The sequence below is a fragment of the Pan paniscus genome, chromosome 17 (assembly GCF_029289425.2).
Source record: "Pan paniscus chromosome 17, NHGRI_mPanPan1-v2.0_pri, whole genome shotgun sequence".
Taxonomy (NCBI): Eukaryota; Metazoa; Chordata; class Mammalia; order Primates; family Hominidae; genus Pan; species Pan paniscus.
In genome coordinates, this window is record NC_073266.2 from 63,923,030 (window position 1) to 63,948,452 (window position 25,423).

General features: G+C 47.4%; 1 protein-coding gene across 8 annotated transcripts in view; it reads right to left on the reverse strand.

Moving 5' to 3' along the window:
* The window catches only part of LOXHD1 (lipoxygenase homology PLAT domains 1), a 181,154-nt gene that overhangs the window by 24,924 nt on the left and 130,807 nt on the right, over positions 1 to 25,423 (reverse strand). For 4 of the 8 annotated variants that reach the window (XM_008955622.4, XM_063597263.1, XM_055102495.2 and 1 more), the window contains 7 exons: positions 23,903 to 24,112; positions 23,661 to 23,796; positions 21,293 to 21,501; positions 17,320 to 17,447; positions 8,857 to 8,974; positions 6,696 to 6,870; positions 4,997 to 5,182 (listed from right to left, as the gene is read on the reverse strand). In XM_008955622.4, coding sequence (XP_008953870.3) covers positions 4,997 to 5,182; positions 6,696 to 6,870; positions 8,857 to 8,974; positions 17,320 to 17,447; positions 21,293 to 21,501; positions 23,661 to 23,796; positions 23,903 to 24,112 — 1,162 coding nt within the window. Of the gene's footprint in view, positions 1 to 4,996; positions 5,183 to 6,695; positions 6,871 to 8,856; positions 8,975 to 17,319; positions 17,448 to 19,489; positions 19,928 to 20,288; positions 20,475 to 21,292; positions 21,502 to 23,660; positions 23,797 to 23,902; positions 24,113 to 25,423 lie in introns of those variants that run through there. The other 4 variants (XM_055102498.2, XM_034943611.3, XM_055102497.2 and 1 more) reach the window with 2 other exon arrangements.

Sequence of the window (25,423 nt, forward strand, 5' to 3'; positions counted from 1 at the left end):
GTGAACACCACACTTTATCTAATAGCTACTCTTATTCATTCCTGAGGTTTCAGCTTAAATATCCCTTCTTCAGGAGGGTTTTCTCTGAGTCCTCGGACTAGCATCCTGTGGACCTCCATTTTAGACACACATCATTATTTAAATTAATTACTTGTTTAATACATGTAGTTTTTGCTAGAAGGTCATCCAGATGACCGGAATCTTGACTGCTGCTCCCTACTCTGTCCCTAGCACTGAACACAATGCCTAACAGTAAGTACTCAATGGATATATAGTTGATCTTCATTATTCACATGTTCAATCTTTGTGGATTTGGCTATTTGCTAAAATTTATTTGTAACCCTAAATTAATAGTCATGTGGTCATTTGTGGACATATGCAGAGTGGCAAAAAATTTTAGTTGCCAAATGCCATGCACGTTCTCAGATGAGGCTGAACAAGGCAACACTGCCTTCTTGTTTCATCTCTCATGCCATAAACAATTGTCCTTTTCATGGTCTATTTAGTGCCATGTTTTCACATTTTTGTGCTATTTGTTAGTGAGTTCATTGTTTTAAAATGGCCCCCAAACATAGTGGTTGGTCCTCAAGCTGAAGTGCTATTTAGTGTTTCTAAATGCAAGAAGGCTGTAACGTGCCTTCCAGAGATGATACATGTTAGATAAGCTTCACTCAGGCCTGACTTATAGGGCTGTTGGTCATGAGTTCAATGTTAATGAACAAACAGTAAATACTAAGTAAGATGTCTTTAAACAGAAACACACATAAAACAAGGTTATCTATTGATCAGTTGGTGAAAATGTTGTAACCAGAGGCTCACAGGAACCTAACCCTGTGCTTCCCTTAGGAGCAATGGTTCAGTGTTCGCGAATTCAGAGTTCACAGCAACATTATAGGGCATAACTACCGTGAATAGTGAGAGCCAGCTGTAATTGATTTGTTAACAGAAATAAACATTAAAACCGAGGGGATTGTTAGGCCTGCAAAGGACCTGGACTGCTCATTTTGTCTCTGAAGAGGACACATCAGGTAGGAGGATGAAAACAAGAAAGGGGGAAACTTGCGTGTCACTAAAGACAATCATTATTCCTGACTCCTGAAATGTGATTACATGACTTTTTCATCTCCCCTTTCTTTCTCCCTGTTACATACAGTGGCTTAAATATTTGGCTGTATAAGGACATTTTTAAGCAAGGGATTCTAGAAATTTGCTAGAGAGAAATAAACATTTTAAATATTTTGAATTGCTTTGCTATTGAGAAGCAAATGAGGCCTCATGTTTCTTCTATTAAATTTATGTCCAGGAAACTATGGAGTAGGGAATTGACATACCACATCTTGGGATTTTACTTTTTGAATCTTCTTCTCAAATATATGAGCCTTTACTTTCCTAGATGGTTTGGAAGGAAGGGTACAGTATGGAGGCAGGAATGGCTGAAAGGACTCTGGAAGGTTCATCCCGAGAAACAGGCTGAGACAGAAGGTATGGCAGCAACAGGGGAAGCCATCCAGGGAAGAAAGGGGTTAATTAGGTGGAGTTCAGATTTGGATAAGATGGAGTTGCAGGCAGGAAGCAGAGATGAGCTCTGATCTTGGATCCGCAACTCTCTACCTTTTATTGATGTGAATTGGGGTTGGAATGCATAGTAATCTGGACCATCTTGTCAAGCATCTGGATGTTTGTAGCAGGCCAGGTTGAAAATAGGCACCAAGGAAAGAACCTGGATCAGCCTGTGGAGTCCAGAGTTGAGAGAAGCCAGAGAAGGAGTCAGAACCATGGACAGCTCCTCTTGCCCCTGCCCCTGCCCCAAGACTGCTGAGTGATTTCTACAGAGTATGGTCCTTAACACAGCATCCTCAGTCTTTCTGGCTATATTCTCCACTCTCACCCCTCATGAATAAAACACATATTGTAAATGGCCCTGGCATGGAAAAGTTGGGTCATCATAGTCTACATGAAATTCTCCCCTCTCCAGTTTTCTGGGCTGACTGGGAAGAGGTTAGGGAACCCCGTGCTTCTGGTCTCATAGTGAGCCTTAGAGGAAGGGCTCAGCCTGCTGGGGATACCACTTCTTCCTTCCCAGGGTTCTAATTCCTTTGGGTCTCTGCTATTTCTGAGATAGAGGCTATGGCAGAACAGGATTAAAAGACCTGGTATTTCTCAGCTCTCTGGGGGGAGTCTCAATTAAACTAACATTTATTAAGCCCTCACTATGCTCCAGGTACCGTTATAAGCAGTTTTGAAGATAAAGATGAATAAGGCATGATTCCTATCCTCAAAGGCAATGACATCTTGCCAGTGTGTGCTGGTAGCCAGACAGAGAGTTGGAAGCCCACAGACATAATGTACTTCTTTCTGATTAAGGCAGGGACATAGTTCTTGGGAACATACTTCCTAAACAACGGTTTAGGCACTTTAACAGGAGAGACTGTAGACAAGCTCTCCTGTTAGGGTTAGGGTAGACAGACCTTGTCCTTACCTTCCCCACACCCATGCCTGCCACCCTTACTAGTCTGATCTGTCAAATCCCTCTAATTTGGCCTGTGGAGATACACAGAATGTGGCTCAATGCTTTCACACTTGCCTTGACTACGTGATCACTGTTGAGTGTCATGGGAAGATCTCATCCTGATCTTGTGAAGTGTCTGGGGCAGAAGATGGTCCTAATGATTATGGCTACTGTTATTCAACCAGACTTGGGAAACTGCTGCTAATCCTAAGACAATCAGAATGGATGATGAGATGGAGGGAAAGAAAAATCAGGAGTTTTTGTTTTGTTTTCATCTTAGGAAAGAGGAGAGGTGCATTAAGGATATTTGAGCATGATTTGCAAGTATGTTTCTTTCCACAGACTCATAATGCCACTTGAATGATCAAGTGAGGAAGAAGAGTTCCCTTCCACTGCATGCTTTTCTGGACAAGACTAACCCGGATACACCCTGATATTGGGGGGTGTAGCAAACAGAGATAAAGAGGCTGCCTCTCATCACCTCATCTTCTTGACCACCTGACACAGTGGCTGGTGAGGGTGCAGAATGGTGGCTGGCAAGATGGGCCGGCACACAGAACGGTGTGTTAGAACAGGCATCAGAAGACCTGGGTTTGGGCGATGGCTGGTTTGGGTGTCCCTTCCTTGCTGTGTGGTTCTGAGTAAGACATTCAAACCTCACTAGACCTCAATATTACTTGGTTGTAAAAAGAGGAGCAATAAAGTGCTTTTGCTGCAGTAATTCACAAAGGTTTCTATTTGTTTGTTTTTGACTGTTTTGTTTTGTTTTTTTTGAGACAGGTCTCACTGTTACCCAGGCTGGAGTGCAGTGATGCAATCACAGCTCACTGCAGCCTTGACCTCAAGTGATCCTCTCATCTCAGCCTCCTCAGTAGCTGGGACTACAGGCATAAGCCACCACACTTGGCTAATGTTTGCATTTTTGGTAGAGATGGAGTTTCGCCATGTTGCCCAGGCTAGTCTCAAATTCCTGGGCTCAAGTGATCTGCCTACCTCAGCCTCCCAAAGTGCTGGGATTACAGCTGTGAGCCACAGCCCCTGGCCTCACAAAGTATTTTTGAGAATCAAATGTTTGTATCTTTAATACCTAACAGAGTCCCAGGCATGTCATGAATACTTTAGGTGTTCTGTATACAAATGACTGGTGGGATACACTGAAATTTGAAAACTGTGGAGTGCTGTGTAAATATTTGTTATTTTATTGCCTTAAAGGCTATTTTATCAATGCCTAGTCTGAGCTTATTCTGTGTTATGGAAAAAATTTTAACTGTTTAATCCATGTTAAAGCAAAATAGCTTAGCTCCTATGGAAGAGAGGTTGCAAACTACCGAGTTGGGTTTCGTCAGTGACCGTGACAGATAGGCTAGTCCTCCGCAGGGGTTTGGAAGAAGTGAGGAACAACACAACATTCAGGACAGCTCTGGGCAGCCATTTGGGAGACCCAGCAAAGGCTAGAGAAGGCTTTGAGCAGATAGCTTTGCAGAGACATGTTTCTACAGAAGACAAAAGGGTGAATGAAGAAAGCGGTATGCATCAAGGAGGTGGAATTTAATATTTAACAACTCTATTCTAATTATAACAAATAGAACTTATAGGCCCAAAGCCAGAGAAAATAAAGAGTGGCTTAAAGACAGCAAAATGATAACCAAAGAAATGTTGAGAACATGAACGTCATCACAGTTATAGAAATGACAAAGCATTCCTTAGGCACTGCAAAGTTAAAAATATATTTCTCACTTGGTTTATATCCTATTTCATAGTTTATATTTATAAGTGAATTCAACAACTTTAGGATTACTATTATAAATAAACAAGCATAATCCCTTTTTTTTTTTTTTTTTTTTTTTTTTGAGACAGGTTCTCACTCTGTCATCCAGGCTGGAATGCAGTGGCACAATCATAGCTCACTGCAGCCATGACCTCCTGGGCTCAGGCAATCCTCCCATCTCAGCCTCCAAGTAGATGGGACCACGGGTGCATGCCACCATGCCCAGCTATTCTTTTTTATTATTTGTAGAGATGGGATCTCACAATGTTGTTTAGGCTGGTCTTGAACTCCTGGGGCTCAAGCAATCCTCTCACCTTGGCCTCCCAAAGTTCTGGGATTACAGGCATGAGCCACTGCACCCGGCACAAACATAATCCTTTATAGAAAATCCATGGGAAATGAATTGGTGATTTAGATTTTTTCTTAACTTTTAAAGCCTGAACTAAGTCAAATTAATGCTCTGAAATCACAAACAATGGAGAACCACTAATCACCCAGGGACAAAGCAGGAGGAACTAAGCTTCCTCTCTAAAAATATTTGCCCAGAAACACTGGCTCTTTCATACTGATGGAAGCATCAATGTGGTGGTCATCAACTGTGTTCAGTTGTCTGCCACCCTGGGGTAATCAGAGTCAATGTGCTGCCAGGGAGGGAATAATGCCTCAGGAAGGGAGCTGAGGGCTGCCCTCCCACCAACCTGGCCTTGAGTGGGAGCTACCTTTGTTGTCGTGCCAGACCCTCAGCTTGCAGAGGTGGCCCAAGCTCAGCATGTCAGGGAAGTTGAATGTGTCCGTGTTGTTCCGCTCAAACTTGTTCCAGTTTGCCGACTGCTTCAGGGCCAGTGTCCCACTATCCCCGTTCTCCCCGAAGATGATGATGAACACGTTGGCATCGCTGCCTGCTCCTGGGGGGTGCACAAGGTGAGGCTTAGGGTGCCAGCCTATTTGACACACAGTCCTCTTGCTCTGGCCTTGATCCCGGACTCCTCAGAGGAGTCAGGGGTACAGGTGGACAGAGTACAGACTCAAGAAGGCCAGGGGTGAGGTTGGAAAGGGTCAATTACTGTCCCAGGTCTCCAATTCTCTTCTTCATCTTATCTTTGTGCCTTACAAAAGCTTTTGGTCTAACTGGAGTCATGATCAGCAAGTGTGAATGGTTTAGTACAAAACCCATCTATTTCTGGGGAAATATACCCAAACTTAAAAGGGGTGTCATATAGGCTGGCTTTACAGTTTAGAAACATAGGCTACCTCCTGCACAGTGTGGGTTCAGAAGGAAGCAGGGAAGTTCTGTGTTCCCTAAATCTGTCTCTGATTGACATTCTACACTAGAGCTTCATATCATTTGCTTAAGCCAAATACAGGTATTGGCCCAAGTCAAAAGCAAATGCTTCTGGAAGGGGTGACCCAGTGAAGCTTTTCTGACACACATCTGTGGTTATCAATGAATTTATTATTTTCTGAGTGCATCATAAAGGGATGGAGGGGTCTGGAAACATGTGACACTTGGAACTTTAAGCAATAGGGGTGAAAGTTCCATTGTGAGAATAGGAAGAAAGGAGGTACCCCCAACAAAATTTACTAGCTTTATTGACCTATCATTTATGCCTGAGATCCTACTATGAGAGCTTCATTTATCTGGCAAGAGGCTTCTCTGTTGAAAATGTAAGCTACCATGGCCAACAAGTTAATCCTTCATTCACCATTTATAATTAATGTCATGAGCTTGCCAGATTCCTTGTAATGGCTCCTGGAGAGCAGGCTTGGGATAGGGGAGTGTAGGTAGGAGGTACTGCCCCCATGCCTGGATGACAGTGTGTTCCCTCTCAGCTCCTGGCCTTTAACATGCTAGTACTTTTGATTAGAAGACCCTTCCTCTGGGTGCCCTGTCTGCCTGGCTTCTGGGTTTGTCTTTCTGGACTTGACTTTGGCATTGCATCCATCGGAGCATCACCACACTGCACTGTGGTTGCTCCAATGAAGGTCAGACCTGCAAGGTTTGGGCAGCACATCTGTATCCTAAGACCCACAGCCAAAGCCGGCACATGGTAGATGGCCACCAAGCACATGGGTCCGAGCATGCCTGAGGTGCATGACACTTGGGCGAGGGGTGCCAGGCAGCAGAAGGAAGATGGGAAGGCTCTGCATCAAGTGCCTGTACCATTTCCAAAAGTGCTGACCATACTCCCCAGTAATGTTCTCCCCTATTTCCCCAAGGGAGGAGGGAGGGAACCAGTCACTCCCTGGGAAGAGATGCTTTGTCCAGACAGAAAGCAACACACTGTGGAGAAAACTTGGATTGACAAATTTTGGAAGGCCTTATGAAGAAAAATGCCCTGACCAGAAACAAGGGCCTGAGCCCGAATTTGAGGGTTGGAGTGGTAAGGGAGCGGGAGGTGTGAGGGACCCCCGACCCACCCAGGATGTTGCTGGTCTTAACTGCGACGGTGTAGGAGGTCCACTCCATCATTTCTTCCTCATCGATAACGGCACACATTTCACACACCAGGGTCTTCTTGCCCTTCCGCTGGGACAGCCAGTCTCCATAGTAGAACATGGTCAGGTCTCCAGTGTTCATGTTCTTCAGTAGGATCTGGGGGAGAGGGAGCCACCGTGGGAATGCCCTGCCCTCCCTCACCTCCACCAGCACCCCCTGGCTCATGCAGCCCCTCCCCGAATCCCAACCCTGGAGATCCCAGACCTGAGACAAGCGCTTGCGACTGAGACCCACGGGGTGTGGAAAGGGCCCTTTCCAGGACAAAGGCCCTGTCCTGTGTGCCTGGCATGGGATTTGAAGTCCTTACGAGGACTGCCCTAGCTTGGGATTTGGGAATGGGCAATTCACCTAAAGCTGTGTCCTCAGAGGTGCCTGTCACTGTGCACAAGAGATATTTGCTGAAAGAGTGACAGAAAAACGGACCAACCGAGCCCCTGTCAGCCACAAACACCTGGGAGCAGAACGCTGACATTTGCAGGTTAGTCCTTGGTGTGGGCACCATATTGTTGACTCAAGAAAGTCTGCTAATGGCTGAACAGGGGAGAAGGAGCCTGAGGCGTTGCAGGACAGCTGGCCTCTGGTAGACGAGGTTGCATGGGCTGACTCAGGTAGGGGACTGCAGGGTTTTGTGTTATGGGTGGAACTGTATTCCCCCAGAATTCATATGTTGAATTCTTAACCCACAGTCCCTCAGAATGTGACCTTATTAGAAAGGGGATTGTTATAGGTGTAATCAGTTCAGATGAGGTCATTAGAGTGGGCCCTAGTCCAATCTTATACCACCTAGACATGCACCCAGAACGCCATGTGAAGACTGGCATGATGCTGCCCCGAGCCAGGGAACTGCCAGAAGCCAGGAGAGTGGCCCAGAACAGATGTTTCTCTAGAGCCTTCAGAGGGAGTGTGGCCCTGCCGACACCTTCACCTTGGACTTCTGCCTCTATGACAGTGAGGGAGTAATAAATGTGTGTTGTTCCAAGCCTCTAGTCCATGGTGCTTTGTTATGCTGCCTGAGACTGTAACACACATTATTTCTGTAAGGAGGACTGGCACAACACACAAGTTGGCATGCCTAGGACCTCGTGTGACATGGAGGCTGCAGGAAGATCATCTTTGTCGGCATAGTCATTGCCTTTATGAGTCTGGTGCTGCAGATGAGGCTCCTCCTGGCTGCCAGGGGTCCCCAGCTTTGGAGCCACTCTTAGCATGGAAAGCCCTTGGACTCCTAACATCACAGTGGTTCTCATCAAAATGAGTGCAGCTTGGCCCTATGTCCTGGACGCTCTTCTCTCTGCCCTGGAGCAGCAAGTGTTAATGACTCTCCTCTGGGCAGCCTGAAGGCACAGAGACGCACAGCTGGGGAAGGTGAGGAAGTGATGAGAGGTCCTGAGAAGGAGCAGCTGCCTTCCTTTCTTGGTGGAAACTGAGTCTGTGGCCATGTGCATGTATGTGTGTGCATATGTGCCCATGCATATGTATGCTGGGAAAAGCGGGAGGATGGAGGCAGAACTAAGAAATCCCACGCTGCTGTTGCTCCTTGAAGATCCCAGCATCCCATCCCCAAGGCTGGCTTCAGCCCAACTGAGAGCTCAAGGATCCAGGTTCCTCAGGCAGGGTGCTGACGGCCAAGCTCAGACTCAGAGGCCCACAATGGAAAAAGAAGCAGCTGCCTAACTCCGTGATCACAGAGGCCCCAGTAAGCTTTCTGCCATCCTGCCTGAAGTTCCCACCATGGCAGCCTCTCTCTGCCCCAGGCCTTGCTCCTCTCTCAACCCTCCCAGCTGCTGTCCTGAAGGAAGCCCACACCACCCCTCCCCTTTCTCAGGTCTCTGTCCACGTAACGTTGACAGCTCGTGTTGAATTACCTGACAGTTGCTTCAGTTCTCACTGGACACAAATATATAAAATGACATTCTCTGAGTAATTCATGCCAAAGGGCATACTGGATCATATGGGCTGGGTTCATGTAATGATCCTCTACAGTGACATTTGTGCTTTAACAAGGTCCATTGACAAGCCAGAGGAACCAGGGGAAGGGGTGGGTGGTGGCTGGAAGGAAGAGTGAGGGTCTAGACATTTTACCCTCTCCAGGAACCACTCCGGCCGACTGCCCAGGCCATCAATCCGGATCCGCATCTTGGTGAATGGAGCAATGTCTAGGATCTCCATGATGAAGGTGTCGTTCTGCTCCCGCTCAAACCTGGGGGTGGAGAGGAGGGGCATGAAGAAGGGAAGCTGGCCATTGGGGAGGGTTGGGGTGGGCCAGGCCAGAGGCCAGGTTTGGGGTGAGGGAGAAGATTAGGCCTTTACTCAGCAGCCCCTCTGCTCTCAGCAACTCTCCACCAGCCCATCTCTTGCATCCCAGATGTGTTCCTGAAAGACTGGGTTAAGTGAGTTTGGCTAGTAGAAATGGCCCCGAACCAAGAGGTACCAGTGCTGGGTTCTAATCTCATTCTACCAGTCACCTAGAATAGTCCTAGTTCCTTTCTAGAACTTGGTTTCCTTACCTGTGGTCTGGAGAATAACACTAGCCCTGCAATCTCACAAAACTGTGATGGAGACCAAATGGATGTGAAATCAACTTAAAATGGAAAAAGAATTCCATACCTGAAAAGCTCTAAATGAGATTCTGTGCATGACAGGCCCGTTGCGAATGGTGGGGCAGGCTGTGCACTGCACAACTCTAGATGGCATCGTTCACATTTTTCTATTTGCCATCTGCAAAACTGAACACAGTGCCCTGAATTGGGTAATGCTACTGCCAACTGTAAAGCAGTAGGCAAATAGAAGGTAATGCTGCTTTTGTTGCTATTATTATTTTCCTGCTGAATGACCTCATCATCTCAGAGATGCTCTATCTTTATTCCTTACTGCTCTTCCCACAGTGCCGCGTGTACAATTCGACCTTCAATGCTGACTGATTGCTTGACTGCTGACTGATTCCAGATGATACTGCTGATAAGGCCCTCGGGGTAATGCAGGTGGCACTGGAGATGTGGCTCTGCATGGCAATCGTCGTGCTTCCTTGAATACAAGACATATTTTTATGTCTTTTAAAAACAGAGGCCATAGCCAATGGCGGCTGAGACTTAAATATTGCAAATTGAGAACTAACTACTGCTAGTCTTAAAGGTGGTGGTGAAACAGAGACAATCTCTTCTGACAACTTGCTCTGTGTGCATTTTACAATTATTAGAAGTAAAAAAGTTATCCCAAAGTCAGCCCCATATCCCTCCTCCTCTAATTGAAGCCCCATCTGTCCCTCTGGGCATAATGGAAACTGTAAGGAGGTGCTCATGTCACATTCATGTCACACACTGAGATTCTCTCAAATAATCTTTCAATTCCTTACTCTTGCCAGGAGCACGATTTTGCAGATCAAAAGAGCTTTAGAATTCTTCGCTTTGCATGTCTCTTTAATTTTCACTCTTTGAATTTAGCCAAGTGTCTTCATTTTATGGAGATTTTATGGTGGGACAGGTGTAAGGAAAAGGGGAGGAGAAACAAGCTTTTCTTCTGGAAGACTGCAAGGAGATTACATTTACCCCCTCACCCTTCATTCCAGGCTGAACCCCAATTAATCTGGATGGACTTCCTCTCTTCGGTGTAAAACCATCTAAAGTGAAGGCCCTTATTTGTCCTTCAGTCTTCCCAACTCACTAGCCACATCCTTCCAGGTGCCCCGGACCCCCTCCAGACACCTCAGTTGAAACACAGAAGGATTCCCACCCTTTGGAGAGGAGCCAGCCTTTGATCCAGGCCTTCTGCCCCTGGTTCACAGGGACAGGGCTGTTGTGTGGCCCAGGATTTTTGCTGTTCATCTACTCAAAGGATCCTCTGCTCAGCAGCTGAGGCAGTGGTGTCTAGGAAGGGCCCCCTTTGGCTGCCCCTCACGTCCTTCCTATTCTGGTTTCCTTCTGTTCCTGCCTGCTATGAAAGGCTGTCCTTAGGGAGGGCCCAGCAACCACTCCCTCACTGGGCTCCATGACTGAGCACAGCCTGAAGGCTAAACAGGGCCAAAGGCTTAGGCTGGAAGGACAACTATTTCATGGGAGAATTTTTGGCATTGCTACAAAGCCAGGGAAGGGTTATGGTTAGGGACCCTGGGAGAGGGCTGGCCAGCAGATGGGGATGGATGGTGTGGGGTCTAAAGCCCATCACGCTGGGCAGCTGTTCAGGCAGTTTGTCTTTGTGACATCTTAGGGGCATAGCTGGGGCTCTCAGGATTGGCCAGGGTCAGAGTGCCAGTTTTAGCTTTGCTCTAGACCACCCTCCTTCCAGTCTGAAGTTCTCCATATCCAAGGCCATTGAGCCTATGCTTGAAATCACCTTTGAAAAAATTATAACAGAAAATTTTGGCAGTGAAAGAGATCTGATTTAATCAACCCCCATCTTGCCTTTAGCCTTCAAACTCCCCTTGATTCTTCCTGAGTTTGGGTCAAGCTAACTTTGGGAGACATTTAGTGTATAGTTTAAACGATAATAGCCCTTCCATAAAGTTAAGGAGAGACTACCAGCCTAGGAGGATGAGAGGAGCCTGAATTCTGCTAAAACATAGACATAAACATTGCCAGCCATTATTACAGATATGCACTTACCCAATTACCCCTGCAGATAACAACATCGCCATTTTAAACTGAAGACTGGCCTTTTGAGATGTCTTTTCAGGTTTTTTGCATGTCTGATGACCAATGGCTCCACCTGGACCTGCCAACAGCTCTTGTGGCCCCACCCAGAAATGACTCAGCATGCAATGAGGACCATTTCCCAAACTCCTATAATTGTACCCCCAAACCAATCAGCAGCAAGCACCCATTGCCTAGACACCCCCATTTCTTCTCCCAAACTATCCTCAAAAAACCCTCGTCTCTGAATTTTCAGGGAGGCTGATTTGAGTAATAATAAAATTCTGGTCTCCCATTTAGCCAGCTCCACATGTGTAGAACTCTTTCTCTATTGCAATTCCCCTGCTTTGATAAATCAGCTATCTCTGGGCTGTGGGCAAAATGAACCTACTGGGTGGTTCCATGCTTAGACAGCTCTACTGATGGGGCTCCATGGCCACCCTTGCAGCTCTTTTCCTCTTAGGACATCCATGGCCAACCTTTAGTAAGTTTTTGTTACATTGAATTCTGCCACCAGAATAAATTGTTGAATTGTCAACATCTGACCAATCTCAGTGCCTCTACTCTCTTCCCTCTCTACCCCTTTGAAACAAACCACTGGATCTCTCTCTTCTCCAGGCTCCTCAATGGAATACTATGCAGCAATGAAAATGAGCAAATCACAATCACACTCAACAGCTCAGGAAAATATGAAAAACCTGATGCGGAGTGAAAGAACTAAGACATAAAATAAGATATATGGCCTGATTCTATTTAGGTACCATTCAAATCCAGGTGATATAAAAGCCTATCATTAGGTATGAAATCCAGGTGATATGAAAGCATAGCCCCATGAGATGGAGATCAAAAAAGAAAGGAAACAAGAAAATGTTTACCTTAAAAGCTGAGAACTGTCAAGATTTAATTTCTTGGCCTGAAGGCAGCATGGAGGGTTTACATAAGTTTTTGCTTTACAAGTATCAATAATGTATGTACTTTTACATATATATGTATGTTCATGATAAAATGTTTAAAAATGTAAATGTCTCTAGAACCTTTGACTGTTCTTCATGTGACAGAATTTTCAGATCCATGCTCTGTGGATTGTAGCCCCTGTGGTAGGCTGAAAAATGGTCCCCCAAAAGATATCCGTGTTCTAAATCTTGGAATCCATGTATATAACTGTATGGTAAAAAGAAAAGGGAGGTCTTTGCAGATGTAATTAAGTTAAGAGGCTTGAGATGGGGAGATTATCCTGGATTATTCCAGTGGGCCCTTAATGTAATCCCAAGAGTCCTTATAAGAAGGCAGAAAGAGAGAGATCAACACATACACAAAAGAGGTGGGATGTGAAGATGGGGCAGAGATGGGAAGACCTGGCCTTGAAGGCTGGAGTGATGCAGCACAAGCCAAGGACTGCTGGCAGCCACCAGAAGCTGCAAGGAGTGGATTCTCTCCCAGAGCCTGCAGGGCACATGGTGGTGCTGACACCTTGATTTCCACCCACAGATTCTGATTTCAGATTTCTGGCCCCCGGAAAAATGACAGAAGAAAATTCTGTTGTTTTAATTACCACTATGTTTATGGTAATTTTGTATCACCACTTCAGGAAATTAATATAGCCCCAAGTGATGTGACCGGAAAACTTTGGGACCAGAAAGCAGGTAGACAAGGGGAGGCTGCCTTGGAACTCACACAGAGAAAATTCCAAGCCTGGGGTTGGTGAGCAGCAGGGAGTTGGCTTCAGTGTTGATGTAAGTGTCCATGGAGGCTGAAGTAACTGGGACACAAAAGACAGAGCCTCCAGTCCCAGGCTCTGCTGATCTGGGCTCCTTAGGGACCACTGGGAAAGCTGGACCTTGTGCATCCCCTACGAGACATATGAGGTGATGGGGAGCTGCATCTCTATCTTGTGGGCATCTTTGCTGTGGTTTGAGAGTAGAACAAGGTCAAATCTTAAACAGATTCTAAGTCTCTGCTATTCTTGAATGCCATGATCAGACCTAGTACATATCTGCCAGTCTCCTCTTAAAGGGCAGCCCTTGAGCTACAGATGGTGCTTTGAGAGGGGTGCCCAGCAGTGAGTGCTGGAACTTTTCAATTGCCTGACTCGGGTGCCCCTGGATGGCAGCAGTTCCTGGAACTCAGCTTTCCTTCCTCTTCTCTCAGACCACCATCATTCATGCTGTCCCCTGGGACTCACCTCCAAGCTCTCTGAGAAGGACTCAACCTTCCCACCCAAGTCTTCTGCCCATGAAGTCCCCAAAGATAAGCCCTTTGCAGTCTCAGAGCTTTATTGCTAACAAGACTAAGATTCAAGTGATAAAGATGTGGAAGAGAGAGTCAAAACTTACAAGCTTACTACAGCCCTAGACATGGTCACAGCCAAGTATTTCCTGATCCTTTCCTGAAAGGGCAACTGGAATCCCATTTGAGTGTCTGTCCTCTGTTTCCATTCCCTTGAGCTCAGCCTCTTTCCATGCTCTTTGTACTAAGGGTTAGTGAAAGCAATAGGCCATCCTGAAGGGTAAACCCAGCAGAACTCTTTTGTGACACAAAAAGGGACCCAAAATCCTTTTTGTGTCCAGTCTAAGGAAGCTCCCATTTCACTAGGTTTCTACTGGGCCTAGGCATGACCCCTCATAGGCATTTACTTCCCGCTATAGAAATACCACAATTCTTTGTCTAAAAATAGTTTCTACACCCACTGGACACCAATCACCTCAAATCCCTCTGTTAGAGACTCATCTCCTGAGAGTATGCATTACCTTTTAGGGCATCATATTTTCTGAATGCCATATTAATTCACCAGCATCTCATGGGAGTTAATTTACCAGAACCATTTTCTCTGAAGTGGCAAGATGAGAAGTTGGGAAATTTAGCTGGGGAGTGGGATAGAGTGAACTGCTATTGGCTATTGTAAGCGTCAGCCCCTGGGTATAGCATCTGACTGCAGGAGCGTTGCAGCAGGTAGAAGCCTCATGATACCTTCTGTGTGAATGCATGCATATCTCAGCCTCATTCTGGTCACATACCATTTGAAAGTATCACCTGGCACAATAGCAAGCTGTGCCCATGACACATGCCCAGTGGGTCTTTCTATCTATCTTCCCTAGTCAAGATACAGGCATTCTTAACAAGGACTTCAAGACACAGGTGAAACATCAGGCCACATGCAAATGAAAAAATCAAAACATGTCTCGGGTAACAGCTCTGAGCTTGCAAACCAGGGTAATCAAGAAATGATGGCTCTCCTCACAAAATAAATCTTTATTCAGAAAAAAAAATCTTTTAACTAGCAAGGTGGCTCAAAGCATTTACAATATGGTTGTATTTATAATGATGTGATTTTCAAGCAACATTTTTGGAATTTAGATACTTCCAGAAACGAGATGTCTCTTCCACCAGCAATTAAGCCTTGTACATCTGGAAAACAAGTTGGAATGTAGGAGTGGGATAGTTAATCAGAGAAAATCCAGGAATATGGGGTTGGGTAAAGATTACAGTCACAGTACAGAAGTAAAGACTATAGGAGACTGAATATGCCAACAATAGTAGCCAGACCATGTATGATAATAGAATTCTGAGCTGCCTCCTCTGCAGCGACCATCCCAAGAAACCACGGTCTCTACAGAAATTGGTCCAGAATGGTCAGGACTTGGGCAATGGCCCCCAGCTTCCCTATTTTGTCCCTGCTCCCAACTCAGGACTAACCAGACCGACGGACCAAATCCAGATATGCTCCCCAATGCAATCACGTATGAAATCCCGATTCTGGCTACCCTACCTCCAGCTTTACCACGCCAAAAATAATGCTTCACTATAAAGCTCCTCCTCCTCTCACAGCCTTCAAATCTCTACCAAACCAAGTGATGGTAACTGAGTCTCTTGTTATAGCAAGCTCTAAGTAGAGAGTTTCTGTTCTCATTTGGTCCTCCTTTATTTCTAGAACCAAGTTCAAATCCCAGTTCCCCTACTTACTTGCTGTATAACCTTGGGCAAGTTATTTCACCTCTATGTGTCTCAGGCATCTTATTAGTGGAGACAATAAGAGTACAAAGAGTGATAAGAGGGGTGTTGTGAGTTAATATATATTAAAAAGCACTTGCAACAGTGCCTGACATGGAATAAATGTTCAATGCATGTTAGCCATTATTATTATCACGACTGCTGTTGATATGGGAAGAATTCAAGGAGGAAATGGGAGTTGCAAAATGAGACAGCAGAAGTGCTAAAAGAAGACAGACACAAAATCAGACCCCCAGGGATGAGCTGCATAGGGCCCATAGGATGGGCAAAGCTCCAGCTTGCACGAGCCGCTCCGTCCATGAAAAGAAATGCTGCCTGGTCCTCAAAAGCTTCAGTAGCCACATCCTCATCATCACCAACACCAACTTCATCACAATTATCATCCCTACCATCATCACCTTCATCCCTATCACCACTGCCACCATCATAATCATCATCATCATCACCATCACAATTATCATCCCTACCATCATCACCTTCATCCCTATCACTGCCCTCATCATCATAATCACCATCATCACCATCATTATCATCATCATCACCATCACCACAATTATCATTTCTACCATCACCTTCACCCCTATTACCACCACCATCATCATTATCATCCCTACCATCATCAACATCATCATCCCTACCATCATCACCTTCATCCCTATCACCATCATCACTACCATCATCACAGTCATCATCCCTACCATTCAGCACCATCAATATCACCATCCTCACTTATCATCCACAATGTCCTCATCACCACCCCAATCCAGAAGTATTGAGTGCCTACTATAAGCAAGGCAAGAGCTAGGAGGTATGAGGGGCTCAGAAAGGAAGCCGCCTGGGTCCTGCCCTCCAGCTAAGGGAAGGAGTGCTGTGTGTTCAGAGGCAAGTTGCTGTGGGTGGGTTTTTAAAATGCTAAGCTTAGGCTCCGAGTCTGTCATCTCTGGTTCTTAAGATGTCAGGGGCCAGGGATGTTTGGGGGACAGTGGCTGAACATGACAAACCAGCCCAAACCCAGGACTGTCTAAATTGGGAATCCAAGGGAGGACAGGAACAGTGAGTACTATAGGAGGGCCATCTTTAATGTCATTACTAATCACTAATGAGTGATTAGGACTGGAGGCCATCTGGGTATAGTTTGCAGTGCCACAGCTTAACGGCCATGGAACTTTGAGCATATGACTTTACCTTATTGTGCCTCAGTTTCTCACCTGTAAAATGGGGATGATAATAATTGGGTTATTATTATAGGGTTGAGGAAAAGACTAAGTGTATCAATACATGACTTATGATAGAACAACGCTTGGCACAAAACAAGCTTCTATAAATGTTAGTGTTGCTGTTATTGCCCTCCTTAGGTTAAGCTGTGTAAGTACAAGGACCCTTGTCTTCTTGGTTATATCATCTCTTCAGTGCCTGAGTCAGTGCCTGGCATATACTAGGTGTTCAGTCTTCTTTTAATGTTTTGAAAATTGACTATATTTTATTTTGTAATCATTTGAGACTTACAGAAAAGTTGCAAAAATAGCACAGAGCTTCTGTGCCCCCTTCACCTAGCTCTCCTTAATGTTAACATCTTATATTGCCATAGTACAATTAATGAAACCAAGACATTAACAATGATACAATATCATCAACTAATCTACCAACCTTACAATAAACAATTTTGAGTACCAAATGAAAGAAAGAAGAAATGTTATGGGTAGAGGTGATCAAGGAATACTTCCTGGGGGAGGTAGATTTGAGCTGGCCCTTGAAAGAGAAAGGTACTGAGACAGAACAGACAAAGGCAGAGGAAGGAAGGCCTCATGGTCTGCAGCGGGCATGTGAGAATCAGCCTGGCTGAAGGCAGGGTGGGGCAGAGGGGGAGAGTTGAATGTGGGAGGGGTGAGGGGCAGGGGCCGCCTCCAGGTACCTGGCTTTCTTTTTGTCCAGCTGCATCTCCTCTGTGCTCCCGTTGATGCCGTAGAGGGTCATGAAGATGTTGGAGTCAGTGCCCCCACCAACCACATCCCCTGTCCACACCGTCATTTCATAGAGAACCTGCCATGAGAGGAATGCAGGTGCTGAGTCTCAGCCTCACCCTCCAACCCCACCTGACCTGCCTCAGTCTCACCAGAGAAAGAGACACACTGTCCAAGTTCCACAGCTCTGGAAAGAGCCCTTCCTCAAATCAACTGTAAATGCCTGGACAGCAAAAGGCAGCCTTGTCACTCTCTTATATCCCCCACTGTGCCGAGTCCCACCCTAGAAAGGAGTTCTGACAGCCCTTCTGCAATAGAAACATGATGGAAAGCCTGGCGTTAACTGACGCTGTCAGTTGAATTCCAACCTAAGTCCAGGCATGCCAGCAGCGCATGGTGGCAGGACAGTGGCCTTTGGAGCCCTCCAGAGCTCCATGTGAATCCCAGACCTGCCACCTGCTGGCTGTTAGACCCGGGCAGATGCCCGACCTCACCAGCCTCTGCTCCCCTGTGGTAAAATAGGGATAAGCTCCCTTGCAGAGTGAGAGCTGCTGACAATTCGCATGGCACCTGGTGCTGAGCCTGCCACCTGTGCGGCCCCAAGCAGCAGCCAAAGCTCTGGGTGTCAGTTCCCCTTCATGCCACAGCCTGCACATGCCCTGCAGCTGTGAATGAGGGGTGCCATCGGGAGTGATTCTTACAGAGGGAGCACTGCCTCAATCCACTGGAGAAGTGGGACAATCCCCTAGTTCCATGATGTTCACTTGAGATTGGGGTTTTGCCATTTAGCCTGAGGTGTGCTCCAAAGAGAATGTCTGCCCTCTGTCTCCACTGGAGGGTGAGGCGCAGCCTGCTCTTCCTGGTGTGCCTCCACCAAGCCCCCACCTCGGTTCTTCCTCTGTGAGGCAGCCTCGTGGCAAGAGAAAGCACTTACACTGATGTTCTAGAATGTTCTTTGGTCCCAGATTCTTACTCCCTTCCTTCTCACCAAGTGCCCCTGGACTCACAGTGAAGTCTGAAGGTTCAGGAGAGGCTCAGACACAGGGTTGGGGAAGGGCCATCTTGACCGTCTCCTTTGAACGTACCTGGCCCAGTGTGTCCCTTCTCTGGAGGCTGCTACATTCCTCTATCACCTGTGCAGGGGCCTGGTCCCCATTACCCAGAAGCCTGGACCTCCAAACCGGAGCTATTAATCACAGCAGTCATGTTCCCATCATTGTGCCTGGTGGGGGTTGCATGCTTTTCCGGCAGCATCTAGAATCTCTGCCAGGACACTGTGAGGTTTGAAGTATTCTGTGCAGGCCTGGCCCGCAGGAGAAATTCAGGACATGTTTGCTGAGGGAATGGATGAAGAGCCTCTTGCTTTACCAAGAAAATCCCCTTAGGCCACCCAACAAGAGCATTCATGATGGGCAGGAGGAGCCACTGGGAACAAAAGTGCGAGCCTGACACTTTTTTGCTCTTATCCAGGCAGGCATAAAAAATAGAATGATCAAAATGAGTGCTTCAGCTACCCCATGGAGACTGGCCCCTGAGAGCTGGTCCGTCCGACTCTTGTGTTCTCTGCATCCATCTTTCTCTCCTTTACACAGACACATCTCTTTTTATGTAATAAGTGTGCTTCCAAAAAGAGACAGAAACAGTGCTCTTGTAATTCTAGTCTGATATCAGGTGTCCTGGGGAGATGGCCAGCCCAAAGAACCCTGCAGTTCTTTGTAAAGTGACAAACCTGTGTTGCTTTGTGCCATGGATAACGGGTGTAGGTCTGGATTTTCCTGGACTAAAGGGCTCCAAGGGAGCTGCAGCTGCACTGTGTGGGGTGTGCATGTGTGCTGGGCGGTGGCACAGAGGCACACACAGGCTGGGAAGTGGGTCAGGCGGAGGTCCCTGGATGAACTGTGTGCTCACCCACACCATCCGTCTGGCCACAGATGGAGATGTCTGGGGGGTAGGGGAAGGATGTGCGCTATAGAAAGTGCTGCTCTCTGAGTCTCTAGCAGGCGAGAGGCAGGAGAGTGGCAGGCCCCCACACTCCTGTCTGTCAAGGTTTTTAGAGCCCCACTTCTGTTTCCATATACAATGTAGGCAGAGCACACTCAGGTCCAGGTGATTTCTTCTCACCTTTGTGGGACAGCTTCTGACCTGGTCCAAGAAGCCCATTGGTTTTGATTCAGTACCAGAGATAAGGGCTGGGGCCTTCTGTTGACCCCATAGCCATGAGCCAAAAAGAGAAACCCACAGGGTCAGGTGAAACAGAGGCTTCTGGGCCACCAAATGGCTGTGTGTCCTCAGATCCTAGCACCAGGCATCTGCCTCCTGCCTGGCCTGACCTGTGCGTTTATATAATTTATCCCAGGTCATTTGACCAGTTAGAGATGGAGCCAGGACCGAAGCTCAGACCTCTTGCCCTCCAGGCTTTTCCAGTTAAGGAGGGTATTGTGTGGACACCATTGGCTGCACCGTGAGACTCAGAGATTCACAGTATCCCAGATGCCATCTTTCCTATCACCACTCTACTGCTGTTGATGGTGGATCCTTTGGAGAACAATGACCCTGCCTGTCTACATAGAGCTGCTTACTCACAAAGCTCTTCATGAATTGTGATCTCATTAATTCTCAACAAGACCATACATGGAACAGGCCATGAGTAGCAGGGATGCATTATTTCTAAGCAGTGTATGGGAAGACCAAGGCCCAGAGAAATGAGATGACTTGCCCAAGGTCACACGGCAGCAGACCAGAAGAGAGTTCAGTCTGCGGCTCCTAGCAAAGTACATCTGGCTAGCACACCAGGCTGCAGCGCCTGCGGATGCCCCAGTGATGAGTCTCCTACTTCTTCTACTTCTGTCTCCCCTGCTGCTCCCCACCTCAACCTGCACTGCCCTGGCCATGCACTGCACACTCACAGTGCCCCCCCTACCTTCACCCCAATGTTCACCACCATGGCATCCAAGAGGTCGAAGACACGGGAGGTGATGCCGTCGCCTCTGTCCTTGGCCAGCCAGCAGTTACAGTTCAACATGTACTTGGTGCCCTGGGTGGGCACTGCCAAACACAACTCTTCCACCAGCCAGCAGCTCTCAGGGGAGGCCCCGTCATGGCCCAGCTAGGAGGAGACACACCTGATCTGTGACGATCTGGGCACAACTGGGAAGGAAGTGCTCCCTGCCCAGCCCCCTCCCTCAGTGCTTCTTCCCAGTATGCTGTGCACTTGCTGGCCCAGGTCCCTCCCATGAAGGTGAAGAGATTTTGCAGATATAATTACAGCCTCTAATTAGGTGACTTTGAGTAGTTTGGACCTAATCAGGCGAGCCCTTAAAAAAGCATATCTAGATGTCAGAGGTGAAGAAGTTGGAGATATTTGAAGCAGAAGAGGTTGTCTCCTATTGAACAAGAAAACAGCCAGGTTTTGGAGAGGGCCTCATGGTGGGGAATGGTGGGCTGCTGAGAGATGAAGTCCTCAGTCCTACACCCCCAAGAAAATGGATTCTGCCAACAACCAGTGAGCTTGGAAGATGACCCCAAGCCCCAGATAAAATCGCAGCCCTGGCTGCAACTTGATTTCAGCCCACTGAGATCTCGAAGATGGACCCCCACTAACTCACACCTAGACTCCTGACCCATGAAACTGTGAGATAATACATTTGTGTGGTTTTAAGGCACTAAGTTTGTGATAATTTGTTACACAGCCATAGAAACTAATACACAGAACATTCCCACTGGGTGGGTGGAAGACAGACACACAGAGGGGCAGGTGGCTCACCCAAAGTCACCTGGCTAGTTGGTTCTTCTCTGCTACCTGCTCTAAGGGGTGCTGCAGGTAGGCTGTTCTTCCCACCCTGCACTCCCCCGCCCACCCAGGTACTGGTCAGCTCCGTCTATCCCTAGGGTGGTCACTATCATGGGGCCCCGAGAAGCCAGCACCTCTATTTTCTTGATGATGCCCACATCCAAGCCTGCGACGTAGAACTCCTCCACAGAGCCACGGCTGAAGCCCCTCTTCCCTCGGGGGTAGTCCAACCAGATGCGCTTACTACGTTCATCATCCTCCCCGATGAGAAAGATGAAGGCTCGGCTGTCAGTGGCCGCGTCCTTGTGCTTCCCAGTGGTGACTGACACATAGTAGGGAATAACTGCAAGAGATCACGGGGCTCAGCCTCATAACAGACCAGATAGACAAGGCACTGCCTCATAGACTCACAGATTTGGAAGTGACCTCTGAGGGCACTGATCTCAGCTCCTTGCTCAGAGACAAAGTGCAGTGAGCCCTTCAGACTGGTAAGTTATCTGTGGTGTGTGTCTCCTCTCCAAGAACTGAGGGAGTTGCTAACTTCCAATGTACAGACCAAAGACAGCATTCTTGTCATTTGTTTGGAGTGTCAAGCTTCTAAAAGCTCTTTTGACCAATTATCCTACTTGAACCTAGCACTATTATGTGAAGGAGGGTAAGAAAAATAACCTCTCACCACGTATAGGCATTATATGCCCAAAAAGCTCCCTATGGTCAACAAAAATGCTGTTGGCAAAAGCAAGGTCTCATAGAAAGAAGGAATTTGAAGAAGAACATAAAAATGTATCATATATGCCACATAGTGAATGAAAGTCCTAGAAGACAGCAATTTCCAAAACACACCAGATTAATCAGCATAAAACTTACTCAGGTAGTGTCCATAGAGTTGTAGTTTCCCACCAACTATCCATTCTTCTTGCAGCTGGGGTGGTTATGACATGGAAGGAGACATTGTTGGGTAGGTTTCTGGGGAAATCTTTTTTTTTTTTTTTCTTTTTTTTGAGATGGAGTTCCACTCTTGTTGCCCAGGCTGGAGTGCAATGGCACGATCTCGGCTCACCGCAACCTCTGCCTCCCAGGTTCAAGTGATTCTCCTCCCTCAGCCTCCTGAGTAGCTGGGATTACAGGCATGCACCACCACACCTAGCTAATTTTGTATTTTTAGTACAGATGGGGTTTCTCCATGTTGGTCAGGCTGGTCTCAAACTCTTGACGTCAGGTGATCTGCCCTCCTTGGCCTCCCAAAGTGCTGGGATTACAGGCATAAGCCACCACGCCTGGCCAGGAAATCTTCTTTAAAAGGTCTGACTCAACTGGGAGGAGTACTCATTTTTTCCTTACCCTTCCATTCATTCTGCTTGGAATATGGATGTGATGGCTGGAGCTCCAGCATTCATCTTGGAACCATAGGCAACATTTAGGTCATTTATAAGGTTGCCAGAATGACCAGGTTAAAGGAACCTAGGTCCTTGATTGCACTGGAACTGCTATATTAGTCCCAGGTGGCCTACCTTTGGACTTTTATGTGAGTGAAAAGAAAAATTCCTAATTTGTTTAAGTCACCATTTCCAGGTCTCTGTCATTTGCAGTTACTAATTGATACAAGTTGGAAACCCTTCTCCGGGTTCATCTTTCTCAATAGCTTGGGAGACACTACCCTGGTATAGTGGATTTTAGGTTATACAATCTGTATCTCTTTGAAAAGTTTCCAAACTGTCTCTTCCTGGCTGGAATTACTTGCACATGGCCTTATTTTATCTTTACAGGGGGAGCCTTTCCACAGGTGATCATAGTGCTTAAGGAAAGGTACTTTCTTGGTGGTCCTATCACTCATTTACAGAGTGAAAAGGTAAACTGCAAGCAGACTGACTTTCTCTGCCTGACTCCACAGATCCACCATGTGGCCTCCTGGAGGGGGATAGCATGGTTGTCACACTCTTATGTTTAAGAGAACTGACTATGAAAGTAGTGCATTCAAATGTTTGATAGGCAATTTAGAACTGCCTTATCTCAAAAATCTGGTTAGCAAAAAGAACTTGCCAGGGAATTCTGATATTGTTTTATGGAGGAAGAAAAAACTGAAGCCAAGAGACTGGCTTGTCCAAGGCCACACATTTTATTTTCAGAATCAGAAATGGAACTTCAGTCCCCAAATGACCATCTCAGGACTTCTTCCCCTGCCTTCACCACCACATCATGCCTTAAGTTTGCATGACTGAGTGCTTTGTGTGATGCTCTAGTGACAGGTAAGGGATGTTCATTCTCACCCTAACTTCCTTTAACCTTTGTTTCCCCATCTGCAAAGGGGGCTTAGCCCTGCCCTCTCACCTTGCAAGGTTGTTCTGGGGATAAAACAGGTAATATGTGTGAAAACTATGTAAATGACTAAGTGTTAGATATGTCATCGGTGATGGTGGGGCTCAAGAATGGCTCATCCAAGAATTGCTTTAAAACATTTCCATGTGCCTGGCCTCCGTCCAAAGAGGTCCCTGGTTGGCTTACTTGGGCCCTCCTGAACGTAGTCAGCCATGGGCCCGGTCACTGTGCTGATGTCGACATCGGCCATCTTGGAGCTCAGGGCGATCTCCCAGAAGTCAGCAGGGCTGCTGCAGTTGCTGCTGCGGTCCCCAGTGTACTCCTGTGTGGGAGAGCAGGACTGGCAGTTGCAGCTCCAGCACCTCCACCTCGAGGGACCTCCCCTAGGCATGAGGATGGCCACAGGCCCTATATACCCCTTGGCTCACCTTCTCGTAAAAGAGCCTCTCGAGTCGCCCATCCTCCTTCTTCAGGGATAGCCAGCGCCCACATAGGAACAGGAACTCGTCCTCATTGGTGTCATTCCAGATCTCCACCTTCTCCACGTACCAGTCTGCGCACCACTTGGAGTTGTCATGGCGGAGCTTGATCTTGTAGATGACGCCTAGGTCAGCAGCCTCGATGATGAAGGTGTCAGCCTGGGGAGCCCAGATGTGGGGACTCATATGGGGGTGTGCCACCCACTCAACCCACTCCAGCCCCACCCTTCTGGGACCTTCCATCCCCCTCAGTTGCTGCACTGAACAGACCTTCTTTGCTGGGGAGCCCTCCAGGCCCAAATCCCCAACACCGAGCCTGTGGGGTCCAAGGCCTCATATCCACAGTGGTCCCATTTTGCAGTCCACTTATATGTGTGGTGCCATGGAGAAAACTGCCTTCACCACATTCCTTTTGGGAGAAGCCTGTGGGTGTTTCGAAGCCTCCTCTGTGTAAGGGGGCTGGGACCTGAAGGTCATGGGCAGAGACAGAGGAGGGGTGGTCAGCTGGTCCTGTTCCCAGACTCCTTAGCTATGCTGAGCATTGGGGATGAGTCCAGCTGTGGCAACCGGAGGGCAAAAGCTCTTCTAGAGATGAACTTCTGAGTAACGGGAGGGGGTTTGAAATTCCCTGAGAGATGCTGAGAGGGAGTTAGATTAACCAGTAAGTCTGGGCTGCAGGAGAGGAGGCAGTAGAGGTGAGGCTCTGGGGGAGGAAAGGCTGTGGAGGGACTCAGGGACAAACATCTGGGATGCAGGCTCAAGGGGGTTTTGTGGGGGTTGTGATACAAGGCCCTAATCTGTATCCCTGAGTCTGTCTTCAGTCAAGTGGACATTCCACTCTTGTGTGCTGATTCTTTGAGGGGAGCTCAGTGAGGTGTGGATCCTAGGCTTTGAATGAGATGGGGCCAAGACAGAGTTTGAATGTGGGAAGTAAGGATGGGAGCCTGAGGAGGGTGAGCGGGGACAGGTGATACTGAGGGACACCTACTTTCCTTCTGAAAGATTTGCTGAGTGCAGGTGCCATGTGAGTCATTGTGCTGAGCCCTAGGAACCCAGAGATGAATAGAATAGGATGCCCTCTGCCCCCAGGACCCCACAGTCCAGGACAGCAAGAGGAGGGGATGGGTAATTCCAGCTCAGGTGGTGGGAACAACAACCTGTGTGAGGACTAGAGCCAGGCCTAGGAAGACAGATGTCTCCAGGTGTCAGCATAGGCTGGGCTTTCCAGGCAGCTCAGGTAGGGAAAGCCCATGGCCAAGGCAGCTGCAGGTAAATAGCAGCTAGTGGTGTGTGGCCGAAAGCAGATGTGGATGGGAGCAGTCCTGGGGTGCTGGCAATCCACTGGGTTCACCAGAGTAAGAATGGGCCCACCCTGAGATACAGCAATTCCACTTGTTTGCATCTGTCCTGGGGGAAGACCTTCACATTGCACAAGGATGTTTATCACAGATAATTTTTACAGTGGAAAAT